Source organism: Oncorhynchus kisutch, linkage group LG14 (assembly GCF_002021735.2).
Source record: "Oncorhynchus kisutch isolate 150728-3 linkage group LG14, Okis_V2, whole genome shotgun sequence".
Classification (NCBI taxonomy): domain Eukaryota; kingdom Metazoa; phylum Chordata; class Actinopteri; order Salmoniformes; family Salmonidae; genus Oncorhynchus; species Oncorhynchus kisutch.
The window spans coordinates 61,176,132-61,197,466 of NC_034187.2; the positions used below are offsets into that span (position 1 = coordinate 61,176,132).

Sequence of the window (21,335 nt, forward strand, 5' to 3'; positions counted from 1 at the left end):
ATAAAATCACCATAAGATGTGGAGCTCTCCAACTATGGTCACCATGGCTGAACCCTGTATTTCCTACTTCAGCCTGGGTAGTATGGCTGGGAACTGGAGAGAAAGGGAAGAGGGGGGGGGGAAGCACATCTTCCGTACTTGGCAGGGAGGGGAGGTCCTGGTGCGTGATCTCCCATCTCGGGTTCCTGCGAAGACAAACATCACCCAGATCCCAAACGCCTCCCTTGGACCCACTTCCCCACAGACATACAGGGACCCTCCCCTGCCCCCCAGGACGCTGCAGCCAAAACCATGCACCTGCGCCTCCCCTCCCCTCTCTTGTTATTGCATTGCCAGGTGTGAAAGGTCCTGGCAGCTCCTCAGTCAGCCACCCTGTTATAGACTGGCGTGGGCTGCAGATGCCAGGGCCAAGAAGTCGTCCTCCACACACACACACACCAAAAGGCCTGAGCCATTGCCAAGCGCTCTGTAAGCCGGCTGCTCATTAAGAGAGGGAGAGCCTGCTTTTATTTCCTGCATGAGAACTAATGAAAAGCACCCTAGTGAACACAGGCCTGTTGACACTTCGCCTGTCTACTTCTCTCCTCCATCTGTCCATCTTGTTCCCTTGCTCTCCTTTCAGGTTTGCCAGGCCTCAATGACCAGGTCTGCTGGACTATTCACTAACAGGTACTGCAAGATACCACACACACACACACGTGAAAATAGGACAGGTGGAGACGGTGGCAGAGGAAACATGCATTGGCTGGCTACACAGAGGGTCTCATAGTGAGAGAGATTACAGAGCTATGGCTTCTGCAATACAGCATATGTGAATTAATTATTAGCATTTAATGTAGCTGGGAGTGTGTGTGTTTAGCAATACATTTAATCCACAGTGACTGGTCTGTTACAGGCCTAGGACCTGCCGTTTGAGAGCGAAGCCCTCCCAGTCGCTCTCACCACCCCTGTTCCCCAGTCTCCAACAGCCCACCCCAGTATCCTCCAGTCCCTCACTAGTCTCCTTCTGCCCTTCCCGAGGACCAGTCTCCTGTATCTTATTAACTGATTTGGGGTAGGGGGCAGTATTGGGTAGCTTGGATGAAAAACGTGCCCAAATTAAGCTGGCTTCTACTCAGCCGTAAAAGCTAGAATTCATCATAGGTACACTTCAACTATGACAGACAAAATGAGAAAGAAAATCACATTGTAGGATCTTTTATGAATTTATTTGCAAATTATGGTGGAAAATAAGTATTTGGTCACCTACAAACAAGCAAGATTTCTGGCTCTCACAGACCTGTAACTTCTTCTTTAAGAGGCTCCTCTGTCCCCCACTCGTTACCTGTATTAATGGCACCTGTTTGAACTTGTTATCAGTATAAACGACACCTGTCCACAACCTCAAACAGTCACACTCCAAACTCCACTATGGCCAAGACCAAAGAGCTGTCAAAGGACACCAGAAACAAAATTGTAGACCTGCACCAGGCTGGGAAGACTGAATCTGCAATAGGTAAGCAGCTTGGTTTGAAGAAATCAACTGTGGGAGCAATTATTAGGAAATGGAAGACATACATGACCACTGATAATCTCCCTCGATCTGGGGCTCCACGCAAGATCTCACCCCGTGGGGTCAAAATGATCACAATAACGGTGAGCAAAAATCCCAGAACCACACGGGTGGACCTAGTGAATGACCTGCAGAGAGCTGGGACCAAAGTAACAAAGCCTACCATCAGTAACACACTACGCCGCCAGGGACTCAAATCCTGCAATGCCAGACGTGTCCCCCTGCTTAAGCCAGTACATGTCCAGGCCCGTCTGAAGTTTGCTAGAGAGCATTTGGATGATCCAGAAGAAGATTGGGAGAATGTCATATGGTCAGATGAAACCAAAATATAACTTTTTGGTAAAAACTCAACTCATCGTGTTTGGAGGACAAAGAATGCTGAGTTGCATCCAAAGAACACCATACCTACTGTGAAACATGGGGGTGGAGACATCATGCTTTGGGGCTGCAAAGGGACCAGGACGACTGGAAAGAATGAATGGGGCCATGTATCGTGAGATTTTGAGTGAAAACCTCCTTCCATCGGCAAGGGCATTGAAGATGAAACGTGGCTGGGTCTTTCAGCATGACAATGATCCCAAACACACCGCCCAGGCAACGAAGGAGTGGCTTCGCAAGAAGCATTTCGAGGTCCTGGAGTGGCCTAGCCAGTCTCCAGATCTCAACCCCATAGAAAATCTTTGGAGGGAGTTAAGTCCTTGTTGCCCAGCAACAGCCCCAAAACATCACTGCTCTAGAGGAGATCTGCATGGAGGACTTACAGAAAACATTTGACCTCTGTCATTGCCAACAAAGAGTATATAACAAAGTATTGAGATAAACTTTTGTTATTGACCAAATACTTATTTTCGACCATAATTTGCAAATAAATTCATAAAAAATCCTTCAATGTGATTTTCTGTATTTTTTTTCTAATTTTGTCTGTCATAGTTGAAGTGTACCTATGATGAAAATTACAGGCCTCATCTTTTTAAGTGGGAGAACCTGCACAATTGGTGGCTGACTAAATACTTTTTTGCCCCACTGTATTTGGACATAACTGATGGACATCAAACATTTATGGTGGAACTGGGATTCCTGGGAGTGCATTCTGATGAAGATCATCAACGGTAAGTGAATATTTACAATTATATTTCTGAGTAATGTTGACTACCCAATATGGCGGGTATCTTTTTGGCTGCTTTGTTATCTAAAGGCTGTACTCAGATTATTGCATGGTTTGCTTTCTCCGTAAAGTTTTTGAAAAATCTGACAGTGGTTGCATTTAGGAGAAGTTTATCTAAAGTTCCATGTATAATAGTCGTATCTTTATCAATGTTTATTATGAGTATTTCTGTAAATTGATGTGGCTCTCTGCAATATCAACGCATGTTTTAGAACTACTGAATGTAACGCGCCAATGTAAACTCAGATTTTTTTTAAATATAAATATGAACTTTATCAAAGAAAACATACCTGTATTGTGTAACATGAAGTCCTATGAGTGTCATCTGATGAAGATCAAAAGGTTAGTGATTCATTTTCTCTCTTTCTGCTTTTTGTGACTCCTCTTTGGCTGGAAAAAAAATGTTTTTCTGTGGCTCGGTGGTGACCTAACAATCGTTTGTGGTGCTTTCGCTGTAAATCCTTTTTGAAATCAGACACTGTGGCTGGATTTAAGAGAATTTGATCTTTAAAATGGTGTAAAATACTTGTATGCTTGAGGAATGTTAATTATGAGATTTTTGTTGTTTTGAATTTGGCACCCTGCACTTTCACTGGCTGTTGCGGTCCTAGACAGGTTAACTAAACAAACATTTCCCAGGTGACAGTCAGCCAAGAGGTACAGAGCACCACGTCAGTGGGGAACCCTAAAAGGAATGACCAGGCCAACATGTTCAATCTGGGCACAATATTTCACTCATATACTATATAGACAGTTTTCAGAGTCTTCACCCTAACTTCATCCAATCTCCACACACACACCACACACACACCACACACAGTCCTCTCTCTTTACACTAGATCTAAAGAACACATTAGAGTTCAATCACTTGAATCTCAAAGGGAGAATAAAAGGTATAAGAAGCACATGTACCAATTTTCAATTTCCAAATAACTGTCTTATTCTACTTCCCATGAGGATGAGCCTGAGGGGAGAAATGGAGTGAGAGAAGCTCTTGTGAAGCAGAGTTCTCCCAAGGCCTTTACAGATTACAAATCACTAGTACAAATTACATGGCAACAAGCTAATTGTTGTATTTGAATGCATTAACTTTCTCCTAAATTATTAATTGGAAATGCTCAACACATCTCAACTCCCTAATTAAAAACATTCTGCATTTTAAGAACGAACACTGGTTAAAGAGCTCCCATTCCTCAGAATCAAACTCGTCTTTACCCTTCACTGTTAATGCTGTCATGTCCCATTACTGAGAAGAGAATACAGCAGGAATGACGTGAATTAATAAAAGACGGCAGAGGCGTTCATACATTTACCAGCACATTTGTTCATTTTTGCTTTGATAATTCTCGCTCCCACACACACACTCACACACACACACACACTCCCATCATGACAAAACACAGAGCACTGAATTAACAAATGCTGACATCACCTGGTTCAAAACACCCGGCTGTACTGCAGGCCATGAAAAAAAGTACTGTCGAGCTCCCCCTGATTCACTACCTTTACTCGGTCTTGGTCAAAGCTGCTGCTGAGCAGAGAGAACGATCTCTCCAGAGTATAGGTTAACACCACTCACCTCTTCTTGGCAGGACCATCCTCAGAGTACTCGCTGCTGCCATCGGTGCTCTGGAACCGCAACCCGTCAGCCTTGTGGCCCTTCTGCCCCAAGCCGTTGAGCTGGCCGCGGGCATGGGAACCTACAGAGACAAGAGGACAGGGGTCAGAGACCATGTCGTGTACTGCTACGACAGGTTGACCGGAGAGAAACGGAGTGAACAAAGTAAGAGGGCTGATGTGTGTTTGGAGCCCGTGGGCTGAGCAAAGTGAACAATTCCAGACTCCGGAGAAAGGAGCAGAGCTCAAAAAGACATTCAAGTCAAATGAATTAACACATAATTGAGTAGCCAAGGCAGAAAAACTAAGTGAAACCCTCTTTGTAGGTCACACAAAGTGTCTACTACCTGGTACTGGAATTTCTAGTTGACACATCACATTTCTTAGGACTGACACCTTAACTGATGTGCCAACCCCAAACCACAACCCTAACCCCTAACAGCAGGTGTCAAAGGAAAATCATTTAGAGTAATAATGACATAGTAGCGAATGGTTGAGTTGAGCAGTGGCTTCCTATGAAAACTTGTTTGGCGCTCATGCAGCTGGTAGTTAAAGTCTGTACAGAGTGCAGGTCACTACCTGACAGCAGGAGGCCAGTCGTATACCCTGTCATGGCTGTAAACTGCTCCTAACATGCTCTGGTAGTATGAGTCAGACCATAGAGGTGCTTAGGGAAATAAATGGTTAAGGTTTGTTGTGTGTGTACACACAGTTGAAGTCATACGTTTACGTGCAGTTAGGTTGGAGTCATTAAAACTCATTTTTCAACCACTCCACAAATGTCTTGTTAAACAAACTATAGTTTTGGCAAGTCGGTTAGGACATCTACTTTGTGCATGACAAGTCATTTTTCCAACAATTGCTTACAGACAGATTATTTCACTTAGAATTCACTGTATCACAATTCCAGTGGGTCAGAAGTTTACATGCACTAAGTTGACTGCCTTTAAACTGCTTGGAAAATTCCATAAAATTAGGTCATGGCTTTAGAAGCTTCTGATAGGCTAATTGACATAATTTGTGTCAGTTTGGGGTGTACCTGTGGATGTATTTCAAGGCCTACCTTCAAACTCAGTGCCTCTTTGCTTGACATCATGGGAAGATCCAAATCAAATCAACCAAGACCATCAGAATTATTTTTGTAGACCTCCACAAGTCTGGTTCATCCTTGGGAGCAATTTCCAAACGCCTGAAGGTACTACGTTCATCTGTACAACCAATAGTACACAAGTATAAAAACCATGGGACCACGCAGCCGTCATGCGGCTCAGGAAGGAGACGCATTCTGTCTCCTAGAGATGAACGTACTTTGGTGCGAAAAGTGCAAATCAATCCCAGAACAACAGCAAAGGACCCTTGTGAAGATGCTGGAGGGAACAGGTACAAAAGTATCTATATCCACAGTAAAACGAGTCCAATATCTACATAACCTGAAAGGCCGCTCAGCAAAGAAGAAGCCACTGCTCCAAAACCGTCATTAAAAAAGCCAGACTACGGTTTGCAACTGCACATGGGGACAAAGATCATAGTTTTTGTGGAAATTTCCTCTAGCCTGATGAAACAAAAATAGAACTGTTTGGCCATAATGACCATCGTTATGTTTGGAGGAAAAAGGGGGAGGCTTGCAAGCCGAAGAACACCATCCCAACCGTGAAGCACGGGGATGGCAGCATCATGTTGTGGGGGTGCTTTGCTGCAGGAGGGACTGGTGCACTTCACAAAATAGATGGCATCATGACGCAGGGAAATTATGTGGATATATTGAAGCAACATCTCAAGGCATCAGTCAGTTAAAGCTTGGTCGCAAATGGGTCTTCCAAATGGACAATGACCCCAAGCATAATTCCAAAGTTGTGGCAAAATGCCTTAAGGACAACAAAGTCAAGATATAGGGTGGCTTTGTGGCCATCACAAAGCCCTGACCTCAATCCCATAGAACATTTGTGGCAGAACTGAAAAAGCATGTGCAAGCAAGGAGGCCTAAACCCTAACTCAGTTACACCAGCTCTGTCAGGAAGAATGGGCCAAAATTCACCCAACTTATTGTGGGAAGCTTGTGGAAGGCTACCCGAAACATTTGACCCAAGTTAAACAATTTAAAGCCAATGCTATCAAATACTAATTAAGTGTATGTAAACTTCTAACCCACTGGGAATGTGGTGAAAGAAATAAAAGCGGAAATAAATCCCTCTCTACTATTATTCTGACATTTCACAGTCTTAAAATAAAGTGGTGATCCTAACTGACCTAAGAAAGGGAATTGTTACTAGGATTAAATGTCAGGAATTGTGAAAAACTGAGTTTAAATGTGTTTGGCTAAGGTGTATGTAAACTTCCGACTTCAACTGTGTGTATATAATATATCCAGGGTTAGTTAGGTGTTCAGCTGGCAGAGAGACACTAGGCCCCAAAAGTCTTTCTATGCACTTGTGATTCACTCATTTAGGCCTCCTTGTAGGAACAAAGGGCCACACATGCTAACAAGGACGAGAGCAGTTACACTCAAGACAGGGAAGTTTGTCACGTCGTTGACCTGCAGGTTGTTGGTGGAACACCTCCCTGAAATGTACCTTCACAAATCATCCTTTCGAAATAATCTAAATTAGAGCTTTGGCTTTGAATGACTTTAAAGAACACTTTCCAGGTATAATGAAGCTTACACAAGACACCAATAACTCAAAGAAAGCATTCTCCAGATTCATCTACACTAATCTGCGCATCGCTAATCAGTGGTAGTATGTGACTGGGATAATACTCATACTGAACATAAACAGCCTGGTGAGGGGCCATCTTGCCTCTCCTCTGAGTTGTTTTACACATGTCGGTCTCACATCAATGCCATTGTGAGGGGCCGGGCAGTGAGGAAGGTAGAGAGGCAGGGATGCAGACTGCGAGTCATGGAGGGAACCACACTGGGCTGGGGCTTAAACTCTTTCCCCTGGTCCCAGTGAGGCCTAGCGGCGAAGGGGGATGTCGGCTGATCCGTAAGGGTCTGTAATCAGATTTATGCGTGCTTAACTAAGCCCATCGCCTTGCCATGTTCCTCCTGCTCTCTGGAGAGGGCAAGCGAGATGGAAGGAAGGAGAGATGGCGAGGTGAGGGGGTGCGTACCGTAGCAAACCACAGAGTGTAGCCCATTAGTGGGAGGTGGAGTAATGCAGACAGGAAGCCCAGAGGCAGATATAAAATATTAACAGCCAGGAGAGTGGCATTACTTCAGATTAATCACCTTTACAAACAGAGTGATTACGACTGAATAATGCGGTTTCTAATGGAGCAAGCTTGGGGTCTGCTAGCTCACTCACTGAGTGCTGTGGCCGTCACAACTATGGCTAGTAACAATACATGTTTTTTCCCTCTCAAAGCTTTTATGACAGTATGATTGGGACCATAGTGTGTATATAAAAAATAAACAATGTGTTTGACATTTGGGATTTTAACCCATTTGAATTCATTTCCAACCACTTCTGACAATAGAACGGGATACTGAAAGGGGAATGCTAGGAGACAACACTACAATAGGACAACAAAAGTAGTGTTTTTAAAATGGCTGTCCCAACCACACAGTTCTGACCACAATTTAAACCTAGACCGAAGGAGACAGAGATCCTATTTAGTAACTGTAATGTCTACTGCGAGTACTAAGAGTAAAATGAAAAGCTCTACCCAATAATAAGTCTATGTGGCCTAGGCTGGTCTAGCAGTCTAAGATACAGTCACTTCTGGCACACGTCTAGTGTTGGCATAGGTTCAACTCTGGCCTACTGCTCTTTGACACCACCTCCATCCGTCGCACTGTCATTCTCAGAAAATAACAAATATATTGAAAAAATAACAAGTTCATAACAAGTCCAGTGGATGTGGCGTGTGAGAATGACATGCTGCAGATTGGGCAGTCTGATACTCTCTCAGAGAAGGCCAGACCAAGGCACTGTGCCCTCTGCCACTACGCTCGAGCCAAAACTGCCACAGTTCCATCCCCTGAGGTCTCAGTGGTCAGTGCTAAGGGACAGACAGGACAAAGCCGGTGCCAGTGGTGTTATGGGGAAGAGAAGTCACTACCATCCACCAGCTCCAACGCAGACAGTAGTTCCATCAATAGAACTGAGCTACGCCCCCTGAGAACCACAGGGGGAGCGATATGGAGAGGGAGATTGAGGAGGGCAGGGGAGCCGGAAGAAAGCTTCCTGAGCAGCAGTAACCAGAGGCCTATTGATGTAATGATGCCTTCCATCTAGGGAGGAATAACAGGGAGAAGGAGAGAGAGCGAGAGAGAGGAAGGAATGGGACGCAGAAGGGCATCACGTAATTTGTTCAATAATGCAGAGAGAGAAAGAGGAAAAGAGATGGACGCCTGCCAACAGTGAGGTAAAGTGGTCAGGGAGATGGCATGATTGCCGGTTATAGATGGGAGATAGACAGGGGGCCGGGGGTCTGACACGCTTAGGGCCTTGCAGGTTTGGTCCCTTCCCTCTGCTGTTGGACCCATGGGTGTCTGCAGGCAGCTGGCTCCAGAGACCGACAACACTGCAGAAGGAGGAGGGGGTGAGAACACTACCATCACAGTAGTGGATGTTTGACTGATTCTCCAAAATAGAGGACAGTTTCAGTCGGTACAGTGCAGTCTGTGAGCGACAGAGCCTGTAACCTAGATCTAAAACGGAGGCTTCCCCTTGCCTGCATAGCACGTTGTGAACCTCCAGAGGACTTTCGCTCCCCCTCAGTCTCTGGACTGTCTGTGACGGCGGAGAATAGGTTCAGAGGTCAGAGGCCTGTGTGAAGTTTAATCTACTAGTTTGAAGACAGAGCAGAGTGGATTGAAGCACAGCGAAGGTGTCAAACAAAGCAGCATCAGATAGCACAAACCAGACTTTATCCTGGGTGTACACACACATATACACACATACTTACACACACTGAGCTCCATGGACTTTATATTGCACCTGCTTAGAAAAAAAACCTGCAGCATCCTCTCTGTTTCATTGTGTTTACCAAAGCACCTTCACTCTGAAATAACTCCATATTAAACATGTCACTATTCCATCACAACTATCAGATCATTTTCAGCTAGTCCACTGTAAACAACTAAACACAGTAGCCCATCACAGGTCTATGAGCGTCCAGACAAAAGGCTGACTGGGTCAGTGGTGGAGAGAAGAGTCCCCGGAGAAACTCACCATTTGTGTATTTGGTTCCATCTCCAAGCTGCCTTTTCTGAGCAGTCTTGAACTCCTTCAGGGAGAGATAGAGCACCTTCCTCACATCCCTCTCCTCTGACCAGGGGATCCCATCTATGTCATCCTAAAAACACAGGGCAACTGGTTAGCAATAGGATGTTACCATAACCCAGCATAGTAGATGACCACACATTAGCATAACACTTACATTAGCATAAGATCGAAAAGCATTACAAGTAGCATCAAATGCACCATGTTTCTCACAACATAACCATGACACACAGAAGACAGAAAGGTGATTCCTCACAAAACTAGAACAAAACCATGATATTCTGGGTCCTTCAGAAGAAGCATGACATATTTCCTATTTACAGTTGAAGTCTGAAGTTTACATACACTTAGGTTGGAGTCATTAAAACTCGGTTTTCAACTACTCCACAAATGTCCCGTTAACAAACTATAGTTTTGGCAAGTCGGTTAGGACATCTGCTGTGTGCATGACAAAAGTAATTTTCCCAACTATAGATTATTTCACTGTATCACAATTCCAGTGGGTCAAAAGTATACATGCACTAAGTTGACTGTGCCTTTAAACAGCTTGGAAAATTCCAGAAAATTATGTCATGGCTTTAGAAGCTTCTGATAGGCTAATTGACATCATTTGAGTCAATTAGAGGTGTACCTGTGGCTGTATTTCAAGGGCTACCTTTAAACTCAGTGCATCTTTGCTTGGGAAAATCAAAAGAAATCAGCCACGACCATCAGAATTTTTTTTGTAGACCTCCACAAGTCTGGTTCATCCTTGGGAGCAATTTCCAAACGCCTGAAGGTACCACATTCATCTGTACAAACAATAGTACGCAAGTATAAAAACCATGGGACCACTCAGTCGCCATACCGCTCAGGAAGGAGACGCGTTCTGTCTCCTAGAGATGAACGTACTTTGGTGCGAAAAGTGCAAATCAATCCCAGAACAGCAGCAAAGGACCTTGTGATGATGCTGGGGGAAACCGGTACAAAAGTATCTATATCCACAGTAAAACGAGTCCTATATCGACCTAACCTGAAAGGCCGCTCAGCAAGGAAGAAGCCACTGCTCCAAAACTGCCATAAAAAAAGCCAGACTACGGTTTGCAACTGCACATGGGGACAAAGTTCATATGTAAAGATCGTAGGTATGTAAACTTCAACTGTATATTTGTTCATATATACACTGAACAAAAATATAAAATGCAAGATGTAAAGTGTTGGTCCCATGTTTCATGAGATGAAATAAAAGATCCCAGAAATGTTCCATATGCGCAAAAAGTGTATTTCTCTAAAATGTTGTGCACAAATTGTTTAAATACCTGTTAGTGAGCATTTCTCCTTTGCCAAGATAATCCATCCACCTGATATGCCACACCTATCAAGAAGCTAATTAAACAGCAGGATCATTACACAGTGCTGGGGACAATAGAAGGCCACTCTAAAATGTGCAGTCACAACACAATGCCACAGATGTCTCAAGTTGAGGGAGCATGCAATTGGCATGCTGACTGCAGGAATGTCCAACAGAGCCGTTGCCAGATTTGAATGTTAATTTCTCTACCATAAACAGCCTCCAACGTCGTTTTAGAGAATTTGGCAGTACATCCAACTGGCCTCAACCGCAGACCACGTGTAACCACACCAGCGCAGGACAACCACATCCGGCTTCTTCACCTGCGAGATTGCTCGAGGTGGATGGGGGTGCGGAGGAGTATTTGTGTCTGTAATAAAGCCCTTTTGTGGGGAATTTTTATTTCTGACTGGCTGAACCTGGCTCCCAAGTTGGTGGGCCTATGCCCTCCCAAGCCCACCAATGGCTGTGCCCCTGCACAGTCATGTGAAATCCATAGGTGTGGGCTTCATGAATTTCAATTGAATGATTTCCTTCTATGAACTGTAACTCAGTAAAAGCCTAATAATTTATTAATAGGGAGAATATGGCTGTCTAGTATGACTGAGGTTCCGGTAGTTTCCTTCGGCTGACAGACACCTTAAACACGTCACTTCCTTTTCCTACAGGACCATTTCATCTGACAATAAACCTTCCATCTCAGTACCATTTGTGGATGGACAGTCAATGAAGCCAACGATACTTACAGCAGTACACTGCCAGGAAAGACCGAAGAATGGTATGGTGACATGGACTTCCATTACAGGACACTAACTTTCCAACATGCTTCATGATTAAGGTCTCCAGTGTGTGAGGACAGAAATAACCTGCTTCCTACACAGAGCAGATTTACTGTATAACACTTATAACCCTGCTTCCCCTCAAAGTACAGCGCTGCATCCCACACACCGCAGCTGTACTAGGCTAATGTTTGATGTGTAACACTAATGATGAGGATATTAGATTAAAACGAGAGTTAACAAACACGCTGGATCTCTACTGAAATAGCTGTAGGGCAATTCCATGGTAACGGAATTACTCTCAGATCTCTCACTTGAAAATGTACATCAAACAAAAACCATTGATTTGAAAGTTTAACAACCCATAGAGCTCTATGAACAAGTTCCACTTTTACCAAAACACACAGGAAGAACTGTACAGAAAGTTCGGTAACAATAAAATTGAGGGAGATTTAACTAATTCTGTTACCAGACTTTGCATCTGCACAGTTTCCAGTAAAATTGAAATCAACATTTTTTTTTACTGTGTAAATTGTTCAAATTAGTCATTGTGCATAGAGTTGTGTTTTGTTTAACTTTGAAATCAAATGTTTTTTGTTAGGCATACATTTTAAAGTTACTGTGGAATTACCCTGTAGTGATCATCAGTAGCGGCCTTCACTGAGATATTGCATGATAATCAAAGTGTTGATGGAGGTTAGACTGTCGATAGACTGTCTCCTCCTGATGAAATGGAGGGGTGACAGCCATGATACCCTGCCGACACACACACACACACACACACACACACACACACACGACTGTCTTTTGCTGATGCTGTGCACCACCACTCCTCATTGCACTTAGCTTCGACTGACAAGCATGCAGGCCCCCACCCACCCACAGACGACACCTCAGAGCTGACCAAGAATTTGCATGATTTTTTTTTTTTTAAATCCTCTTGGAGGCTGGCAGACTGCCAGAGTGATTTCCTCATCTCCCTACATGTAGTGACGCAACTTTGTAAACTGCAGAGTGCTGGACATCATTAGCTGAGAGCCCCGAAGAGACGCAACAAATGTTGCAAATGTATTTTTACAACAAAGTCAAATGTCAACGCAAAAAGAACTGCGAAAGGAGTCAAAAAGGTTCACAAACCTCTACGGAAACAACTCAGCACTGTTACATCTTTTAAAATGGGACTTTGTTCTGCGGATCGCTGGTCTTAACAGACATGCAGCCATGCCCATCTGCTTAGTACGGGCTAAACCCCTCGGAATCATAACTAGGTCTCAGCTCCTCTCTAAACCCCCAGACCTACTGAGTTATACATCACAACATGTTCATCCGACCAAAAACAGTTTGGAAATCCAACATTACTATTGTGCCTTTGCTGTAAGTAAAGCCGGTTCTGTCAAATGGCACAACCGACAGTTTGACTGACATGGGTAGGCAGACAGACGAGCAGAGACGCATGAGTGGGTAGTTAGGCAGGCAGGCAGCAGGCCGTCGAGGGGGCTGACTGACTGGCGGAGGGATGCTAGGCCTCTTCAGAGAGGGAGAGTCGGGCTGCTGGCAGAGCAGGGCCGGGGCTCAGATGAGAGCTGTGGCGCTGGCACCACCACAGAGACAACACGCAGCACTGAGCTGACACCCCCCGCCCGCTGACACCCTCCCCTCCCGCAGGGAACCCACAGCCTGCTAATGAGCGCTGGGGCCTCTGTGTCTACTGGAGCAGCCCGGCTGGCACACAGCACGCTCCGCAACACACACACACGTTTTAGGGGCCCCAAAGGGACTCAGTACACACTGCCTTTCATACCACAGTGCTCCACCTTGGCAAACACAGCGAACAGAAAGACACACGGAGGCTCCTCTAAACGACATCAAGAGCTTCTACTCCTTTAACATTCCCACTGAGACGAGCCAGGATGGGAAAGGTGGGTAGTCCCATACAGAGACTAAAGGTGGGTAGTCCCAGACAGACGTCTGTCACAGCAGACGGAGCCACTCTACATCAGACGATGGCTCCCTCATCACACTGTAAACACGCGCCAGTAGAGACTGCTAATAGACGCCAAAAAGAAACTCCATATCAACTTGTGAACCCTTTAGCTTCTGGAACATCCCCAATAGGCTTCAGGAAGAAACGTAGTCTACACCTGACTGTTCGGAGGCTGCGGTTTACACTAGAAGCACTGCGGTATGGTTATTTCTACAGGGTTAGTACCAGGGTCTAAAGCAGGGACAGTTGCAGCCGTCTTAAAGGGGAAACTTTACATTCATCATTTCCAGCACCACCCCAACATGTGAAAATGATGCGTTTCCAATGTCATCATCGGTGTGCATTGTGTGATTTTGACCAATTGCTTGTCGTCATTGAAAAACACTTCCCTACCATTTTTACTACAAAAAAACACAATTTTCACATACAGGGGCTTCAGAAAGTATTCATACCCCTTGACTTCTACCACATTTTATTGTGTTAGACTGAATTCAAAATGGATTAAATATATTTTGTCAATCATACAACACCACATGAAAGTGAAACCAATGTTTTTAGAAATGTTTGCCAATTTAAATATTTAGTTTACAAAATCATTTAATCATCTATAGGAGCACCTTTGGCAGCAATTAATTACACTGAGTCTTTCTGGGTAAGTCTCAAAGCTCTCCACACCTGGATTGTTCTTAGTGTTTTAAGCTGTCAAATTGGTTGTTGATCTTTGCTAGACAAACATTTTCAGGTCTTGCCATAGATTTTCAAGTAGATTTAAATCAAAACTGTAACTCAGCCACAATATTCCATATTTTTGTTAAGCAACTCCAACGTAGAGTTGGCCTCGAGTTATGTTATTGTCCTTCTGAAAGGTGAATATTTGTTATTTATTTCAATATTATTATTTTTTACAGGCTTCCTTATTTTCCCCCCTACGCTGTCAATTGGGTTGGTATTGTGAAGCAACTACAATATTCTTGATTCATCCTCAGTTCTCTCCTATCACAGCCTTTAAACTAACTGTTTTAAAAGTCACCATTTACATCTCCGGAAACTGAGTTAGGAAGGACACCTGTATCTTTGTAGTGACAGGCTGCATTGACACACCATCCTAAGTGTAAGTAATAACTTCACCATGCTCAAAAGGATATTGACAGTCTGCTTTAAAAAAAAAAAAGATATCCATCTACCACTGTGTTTCCTCCGACACATTGGTGCGGCTGGCTTCCGGGTTGGATGCGCGGCTTGGTTGGGTTGTGTTTCAGAGGACGCATGGCTCTTGACCTTCGTCTGTCCCGAGCCCGTACGGGAGTTGTAGCGATGAGACAAGATAGTAACTACTAACAATTAGATATCACGAAAAGGGGGGTAAACATTTTTGAAATTTTAAACCTCCTTGGTCTTTGTGGTGGAAATTCAGTGCTCGAATGAGGGACATTACAGATAATTGTATGTGTGGGGTACAGAGATGAGGTAGTCATTCAAAACTCGTATCAAACACTATTATTACACACAGAGTTAGTCTGTGCAACTTATGCGACTGTTAAACATATTCAGGCCGTAACACAAGACGTGGTGTGAATACTTTCTGAAGGTGCTATGTTGACGACGTCGGGGTGGCGCTGGAGATGGATAAGAACCTTTTTGAAATGTCCCTTTAAGAGCAACGTGCGTAGTAACGGGGTGGAGGTTCCTGTGGATCTTATAGAGCAGCTGGTGTTATCACGCCACTGCGTTGTAAACCCCCAACACTTCCCCTCTAAAGCCATCTGATCCATTAAGACCTGGACTAATAGAATAACCTGCACAGCGACAACAACAGTTTCATCTGTCAACTAACATTGCATGATGGATGGGATAAAGTTTGAATCTAGTTGTAGAAATAAAGATCAAGAGCTTGATGAAGATGATTGAGATAATTGGCTTTAAAATCTAGTCTTCTCTTGAATTGGGGTATTTAGTGTACTATATTAGGTAGAGGACATTGAACGGAACAAGCCTATGTCAATAATTCAATTTTGACAAAAATGCAGATGGAAAGAACAATAGTCCCAATCTCTTGAGATGTCTGTAGTACTGATGTGAGACGCATGACAAAAGAGAAATGGTCTTGTGAGGAGAACAATAATAGAAACAGGGTCATTGCAATGAGGAATAAAAGATGACTTGTTCTTCTAACCTACTGTGTACTGTAAGAGGATTGGCTGAGCTGTTTGGTGCTGAGAGAAAGAGGAATTAAGTCTATCTAACCAAGCAGGAAGTTCACACACACCCTAATTTCACAGTGAAGAAAAAAAAAGAAACACACACACACACACACACACACACACACACACACACACACACACACACGAGGGGTTGTCCCACTTTCAAAACAAAAGGAACACGCGTGCATTGGTTCACATAGCAGACTAATAATAGCCTGCTGATGATGGTCTGGATCTCATCAACCAGAGAATGTGGGCCAGGAGCCAACTGAGATCAGGCTGAAATGTGTTAGTACTGTATAACCCCCCCCCCCCCCTCCCCTCCCCTCCCTCTAGGCTCCACACGTGTCCCAGATGCATAGCTCAGTCAGTGCTGGTGTATCTGTAACAGGAGGGATTTTCACACAGACTTACGCAGCACAATAAATTTCACAGCCCCCTCCCCCCCACACTTAGCTTACATATACACGTGACAAGCTGCAAATTAATTGGAGAGGTTCTAAGGCCAACAGGATTTCACCAAGTCACCTGTCACAAAGGAGTGTTCTGGAACACAGCAGTCCATTCTAGAGTGCAGGGCTGAGCAGACCAGGACAAGGGCAGAGAGAGAACCTAGGGTTAACTGGTGTGTGAGGAACGTAATGTCGTCACCTCATTACGCCTGTACCTCAGCGCCCTTGAACACCATCATGCTGGGATTGACCACATTCCTGTTCCCAGTCGCAGACCCACAGCACTTCCATCTGCACCAACAGCATTCTGAAACATTATCCCGTTTCGGGGACTTTGGAAATGTTAGGGGCTGCCGGCGCCAAGGGGGGAAAGAGGGGTGTTGCCTCGCGTCTCCTCGCTGTGTCCCTGTGTGTCCTGCCCTCCCCTGTACCCAGCGGCCGACAGTAAACACCCTGAGAGAGAACACTGTTGATCTGAGACACACTGCCAGACTCCATAGAATGTATTTAACCGAAGGAGGGATGTAGAAAGTGGTTTCTCTTCCTCTTCTCTCTCATGCCACACTCACTCGTGCCAGAGCTAAAGCCAGCTGAGCATGTCTAAGTGACAGACTGCCACTGCCATTCAGCCCTGTCGAGCACAAAATGCTATCAGACTCAAACTGGAGCAGAAAGATAATGATTTAAAGGCGCAGGGAAAGGGGGGGCAGTGATTATTTTGACAGACAAATGCCAGAGTGAATTCCATAGGAGCTACAGGGAGGTTCCAGGGCCCAAGTTTGACCAATAAAGAGGCTTCATCAACCAGGCTGACCATCCTTGATCAGTGGTGACTGGTCAGTCCAGTCTTCAAACGACTGAAGGAGAAACAGAGTCCACCTGGTCAGAATAACAGCATGCGTGTGGGTACACTGGAACCTCAGTGGATGCCGGCAGATTCAGGGAGTGACCCGTAATTGGTCATAGGACTAATGCACACTGCATCTCGGGTCCCCCCCCCCCTCCCCCAGATGAATGTCTCATCTGGTTTACAGAACACACACACACAGCAAAAGGCTGTATTTAAAGCCTGCAGTGCTACACACACACCCCCTCTCTGCCCCATATTTTCAATAATCTAAGAGGATTAAAAGAATGTTTCTGTATTTAGAAAGAGGATGTATTGTGGGTAAGAAAAAGCAGCATTGTACCTCAGATATGAAAAAATCCTTGATCACCAAATCAATAGGATGTTTCATTAGTGTAGCTTATGCAGAGCCAAACCCTAAAAGATCAGGCTGCGCTTCCTGGGGAGAGCACTGTGTGTTTGTTTGTGTGTGTGTGTGTGTGTGTGTGTGTGTGTGTGTGTGTGTGTGTGTGTGTGTGCCTCTCCATGGCCATCGTCACTGGGTCTCACTCTGAGTCACCACAACCCTTACAATCTGGAGAGTCGACTCATCAAACATAGCACGCACACACACGTCAGCAGTGTGCTAGAGCTGGAAATCAGCAGCGCAGAGTGAATGCTAGCCTGCTAACCAACCAGTCCCCACACCTGCGTTGGTCTGTTGCGAAGCAGGCAACACCGGTTCAGGGAAACATGTCAATTCAGCAGCATGTCACTCCTGTTATCCACTCAGACTGTCACTGAGCAGGAGAAAGAGCTTTAGAGGCCATTTAAAGACTCCCACTTCCTGCTCCACTCTGCTTCAGTGCCAGTCTGACTAAACCTGGGAGAGAGCCAGACAATGCGTATATGCACAGTAATAATGCAATAAACTGATTATGACAGTAGGCAGATTATGCAATGTAAATAGTCATGTAAACACCTTACACAGAACCAAGTGTATGAGTCTTCGAAGTACAAACCTTAAACGTCCGGACTCAGAATCAGATGAGCTTCCCAATTCAGACGTTGTGGTAGAACGTTCATTTTGATTGCCAATTTTCTGCATTTATTAGAGTTAATGCAGCCAATTCATCGGATTATCCACAATAAAATAAAATAAAAATCACATTATCATGTGCATGTAACCATAATCAATGATGCTGAAGCTCTTTCTGTCTCCTGGGGTGAATCAATCTTCCTGTTTTCTTATTGAAATGAATGAGCACTAAACGCTGAGGCTCCACCCACGTCCACCTGCCTGTCCCGGGATTATTATTCAGCCCTGTCCCCTGGGACCTAGCGCGACAGGGTCCCACCTCGTTTACACCATGTGACTCACTAAGACTGGCTTCCACTGCACCACATGTTATGTTGAGTACATGTAGTCAGTTTAAATGACTCCAATGGTAGTGTATGAACACTGAGGAGGAAAGGAGCATGGTAGGAACAGAAGAGAAAAGGAGAGGAGAGAGGAGAGAGCGAGTGGGGTGTACAATGCAGGACTGTGTGTCAGCCCTGGGAGCTTTCACACCTCCTCTCACAGCTGGTAGAAATACTTTCCAAGCTGTTGGCGGCAGCAGTAGGGCTGGAGCCTGGACGTGTTGCTGCGAGCGGCGAGTAGTCGAGTGTAGCGGGGGTGTCAGGACACAGAGCAGCACGCGGTGCAGTGGGGGGGGAGTAGTAAATGATGCAGTGTTCTGGGATGCCCTCCTCAACCCTGCCACCCACTGGCCCTGTGGTACACTACTGGGCCTTAGCACTGATCGGGTGCATGTGTTGGAGGATGAACAGCTGTTTTCAGATGACTGTGTTTAGGGTTTAAGTAGAGTTTAAGCAGAGAGAGAGAGTCGGTGGTGAGGGTCAGGTTGAGTCAGACGTCGGGAAATCTAATTAGAGTCCATTTGTTATTAGATAAAAATGCTGCCCCACCATAGAAACCGCAGTGCATGTTGTAGCGTGTGTGTGAGGTCAAGCCGGTTTCCCCTGAGCCCTACTACCAAGCACCACTCAGCTCTTTCTTCATAATATCCATCAGAACAACACATTCAGGCTCCCATCCACAGTGTCTTACAGCACATGGGCCTGGTGTCTTTGATAAACCTTGGCAGGGAGTTGATAGTTCAGAGGCCATTATTATTTCATTACTACTAGCCAGTGTGTGATGCAGGGTAGGGGTAGACGGTAGGGGTCCTGGTAGACTGCGTCACCTGTTTCTCTTTGGTTAACCTGTCTGAGTTTCAACCTACACACCTCACCCCAGACATTTTAGTGATGTAATTAAATTCTCACCCGCTCCTGCCTTGAACTCACTTACTCACTCTGCATCCTGTGTCCTCCTCCCCCAGTTCACAGAGGCTCAGTGAGCCAGCCAGATCCTGTGGAGTTCCTCAGCACTGTAAAACCACAGATGTGTGCTGCATCCACCTCACACACAATCTCTCAGCAAAGGCCTCCATTCTCCTCTAGCTCCATATGGACTTGCATTAATTGCGAGCGACAGGGGTCAGATGGAACGTATGTCGACCCTGACACACTTCACTTCCTAGAGCGATTCTGCTGCAGAACAGAAACCACGTTGGCCATGGAGACTGACTGCTGAGGGACCGACCAACAAAATGGCTACTCTTTCCAAACTAACACAGAGAGCCTGTGTACTGTGAGCTTTCCCCCCCCCCCCATTTTGAGGCTTCAGAACAACAGTGTATTCAGGCTAACAGCATGACTGAAATAAGGCAATACATCATGGTCCAGTCCGCCAGCACCAATCAGCCAGCACTAGTCTGTCAAAACAGTCAGCCAGTATCAGTCAGACAGCACCAGCTTGTCAAAAGCAGATTCACAGTAGAGTGATGACCATCTTAGTTTACCACAAGGTTAGCAGTAGTATGGCTATAACCAGTAGCTTATCTAAGCTGATCAAAAGCATACCATTACGGTTAGAAGAACCAACACAGCCTTCTCCCGTCCTCTCAGCTTTACAGAGAAGTCAAAAGAAACAGATCTGGCAGCAACCACTAGGACCTCACACTTTGCTTTGCTTTATTTCCCCCACATGGCTGAGAGAAACGTTCACACACACACACACACACACACACACACACACACACACACGTGAGGGGCATACAGACACAAACAGCCACTGTGGGCCTTTAATTATCATTGCAGTCCACTGTGTTCTGTTGATTCAATCTGACACACTGACCCAATTTAAAACAGAAAGGGAAATTAAATCTACACTTCCCTGTTCTCCAGCATCCATTAACTTGTCAATGTTAGTGGCCGTTTACAAGACAGCACAAAACTAATGCCAGGCGCTGGCGGGCAGACGGAAATTACACCGCATTGCGAAGGCAACAAAATGAAATAAATGATTTAGTGAAATGTTTAATAACATAAATCACACGTAACAGCAGCCAGCCAGGCTTAAATGCGGAGCGGGCTGGGCTTCTGGAGGTTAGAACACACTGGAGCCTTCAGGAGGAACTGTCTGGACCGAGGGGGACACTTCCAAATGTCTACAGCAATTACGAAGCTCTGTGGGAGCAGGAGAGACAGAACACATCTGTGGGAGCAGGAGAGACAGAACACATCTGTAGGGGCAGACAGGAGGGAGGGATAACCGAACAGAGACAGGATCATGTCCAGGGGGCTGCACCAGAGGGGTCAAGGGTTAGGGGTCAGGAGTCAGGCAGGCAGCCGGCCTCTGGGGTTAGAGGTGACTCGCAGCAGACACCTCTAAGTTGCTCTGCTCAAAGAGCCTGTCAATCAATATTGATTATTTACCATCCCGAGTCTCCCCCACCCTAACCCTCATAGCCCCAGGGTCTCTGCTAGATAGAAGCCCCTTTACATGACAAAGTGGTACTGGAGAGAAAGGCAGAGGGAGGGGAAAGAGGACAAAAAAAATATATGAAAGAAACTCTTCAATACCAGGGTGGCTGAAATCCCCATAGCACCAGGTCCATCGTCAGTACCCTGCTTTGAAACCGAAGGATCAGAGGGACAGGGTGGCTCATCGCCTACAACATCAATCTGTGCTAGTAAAGATTCCGTTGGAGTTTAGATTCCCAGAGGGAGAACGCCCTCATCAAACCATCTGTCAGGTGAAACCGATCCCACAACCAGCTGAATCGGTCCTGATAAAGGAGGAAATCAGAGG

The 21,335-nt window shown here is 45.3% G+C and overlaps 1 protein-coding gene across 2 annotated transcripts in view; it reads right to left on the reverse strand.

The window, feature by feature from the left end:
* LOC109903539 (protein Jumonji) overlaps positions 1-21,335 on the reverse strand; it is a 97,159-nt gene that overhangs the window by 48,252 nt on the left and 27,572 nt on the right. For both annotated transcript variants that reach the window (XR_004202876.1, XM_020500310.2), the window contains exons 2-3: positions 9,512-9,635; positions 4,297-4,417 (exon numbers count right to left, since the gene is read on the reverse strand). Coding sequence is in view for 1 of the 2 variants with exons in the window: in XM_020500310.2 (XP_020355899.2) it covers positions 4,297-4,417; positions 9,512-9,635 (245 nt within the window). In the remaining variant the exon portion in view is untranslated. The remainder of the gene's footprint in view (positions 1-4,296; positions 4,418-9,511; positions 9,636-21,335) is intronic.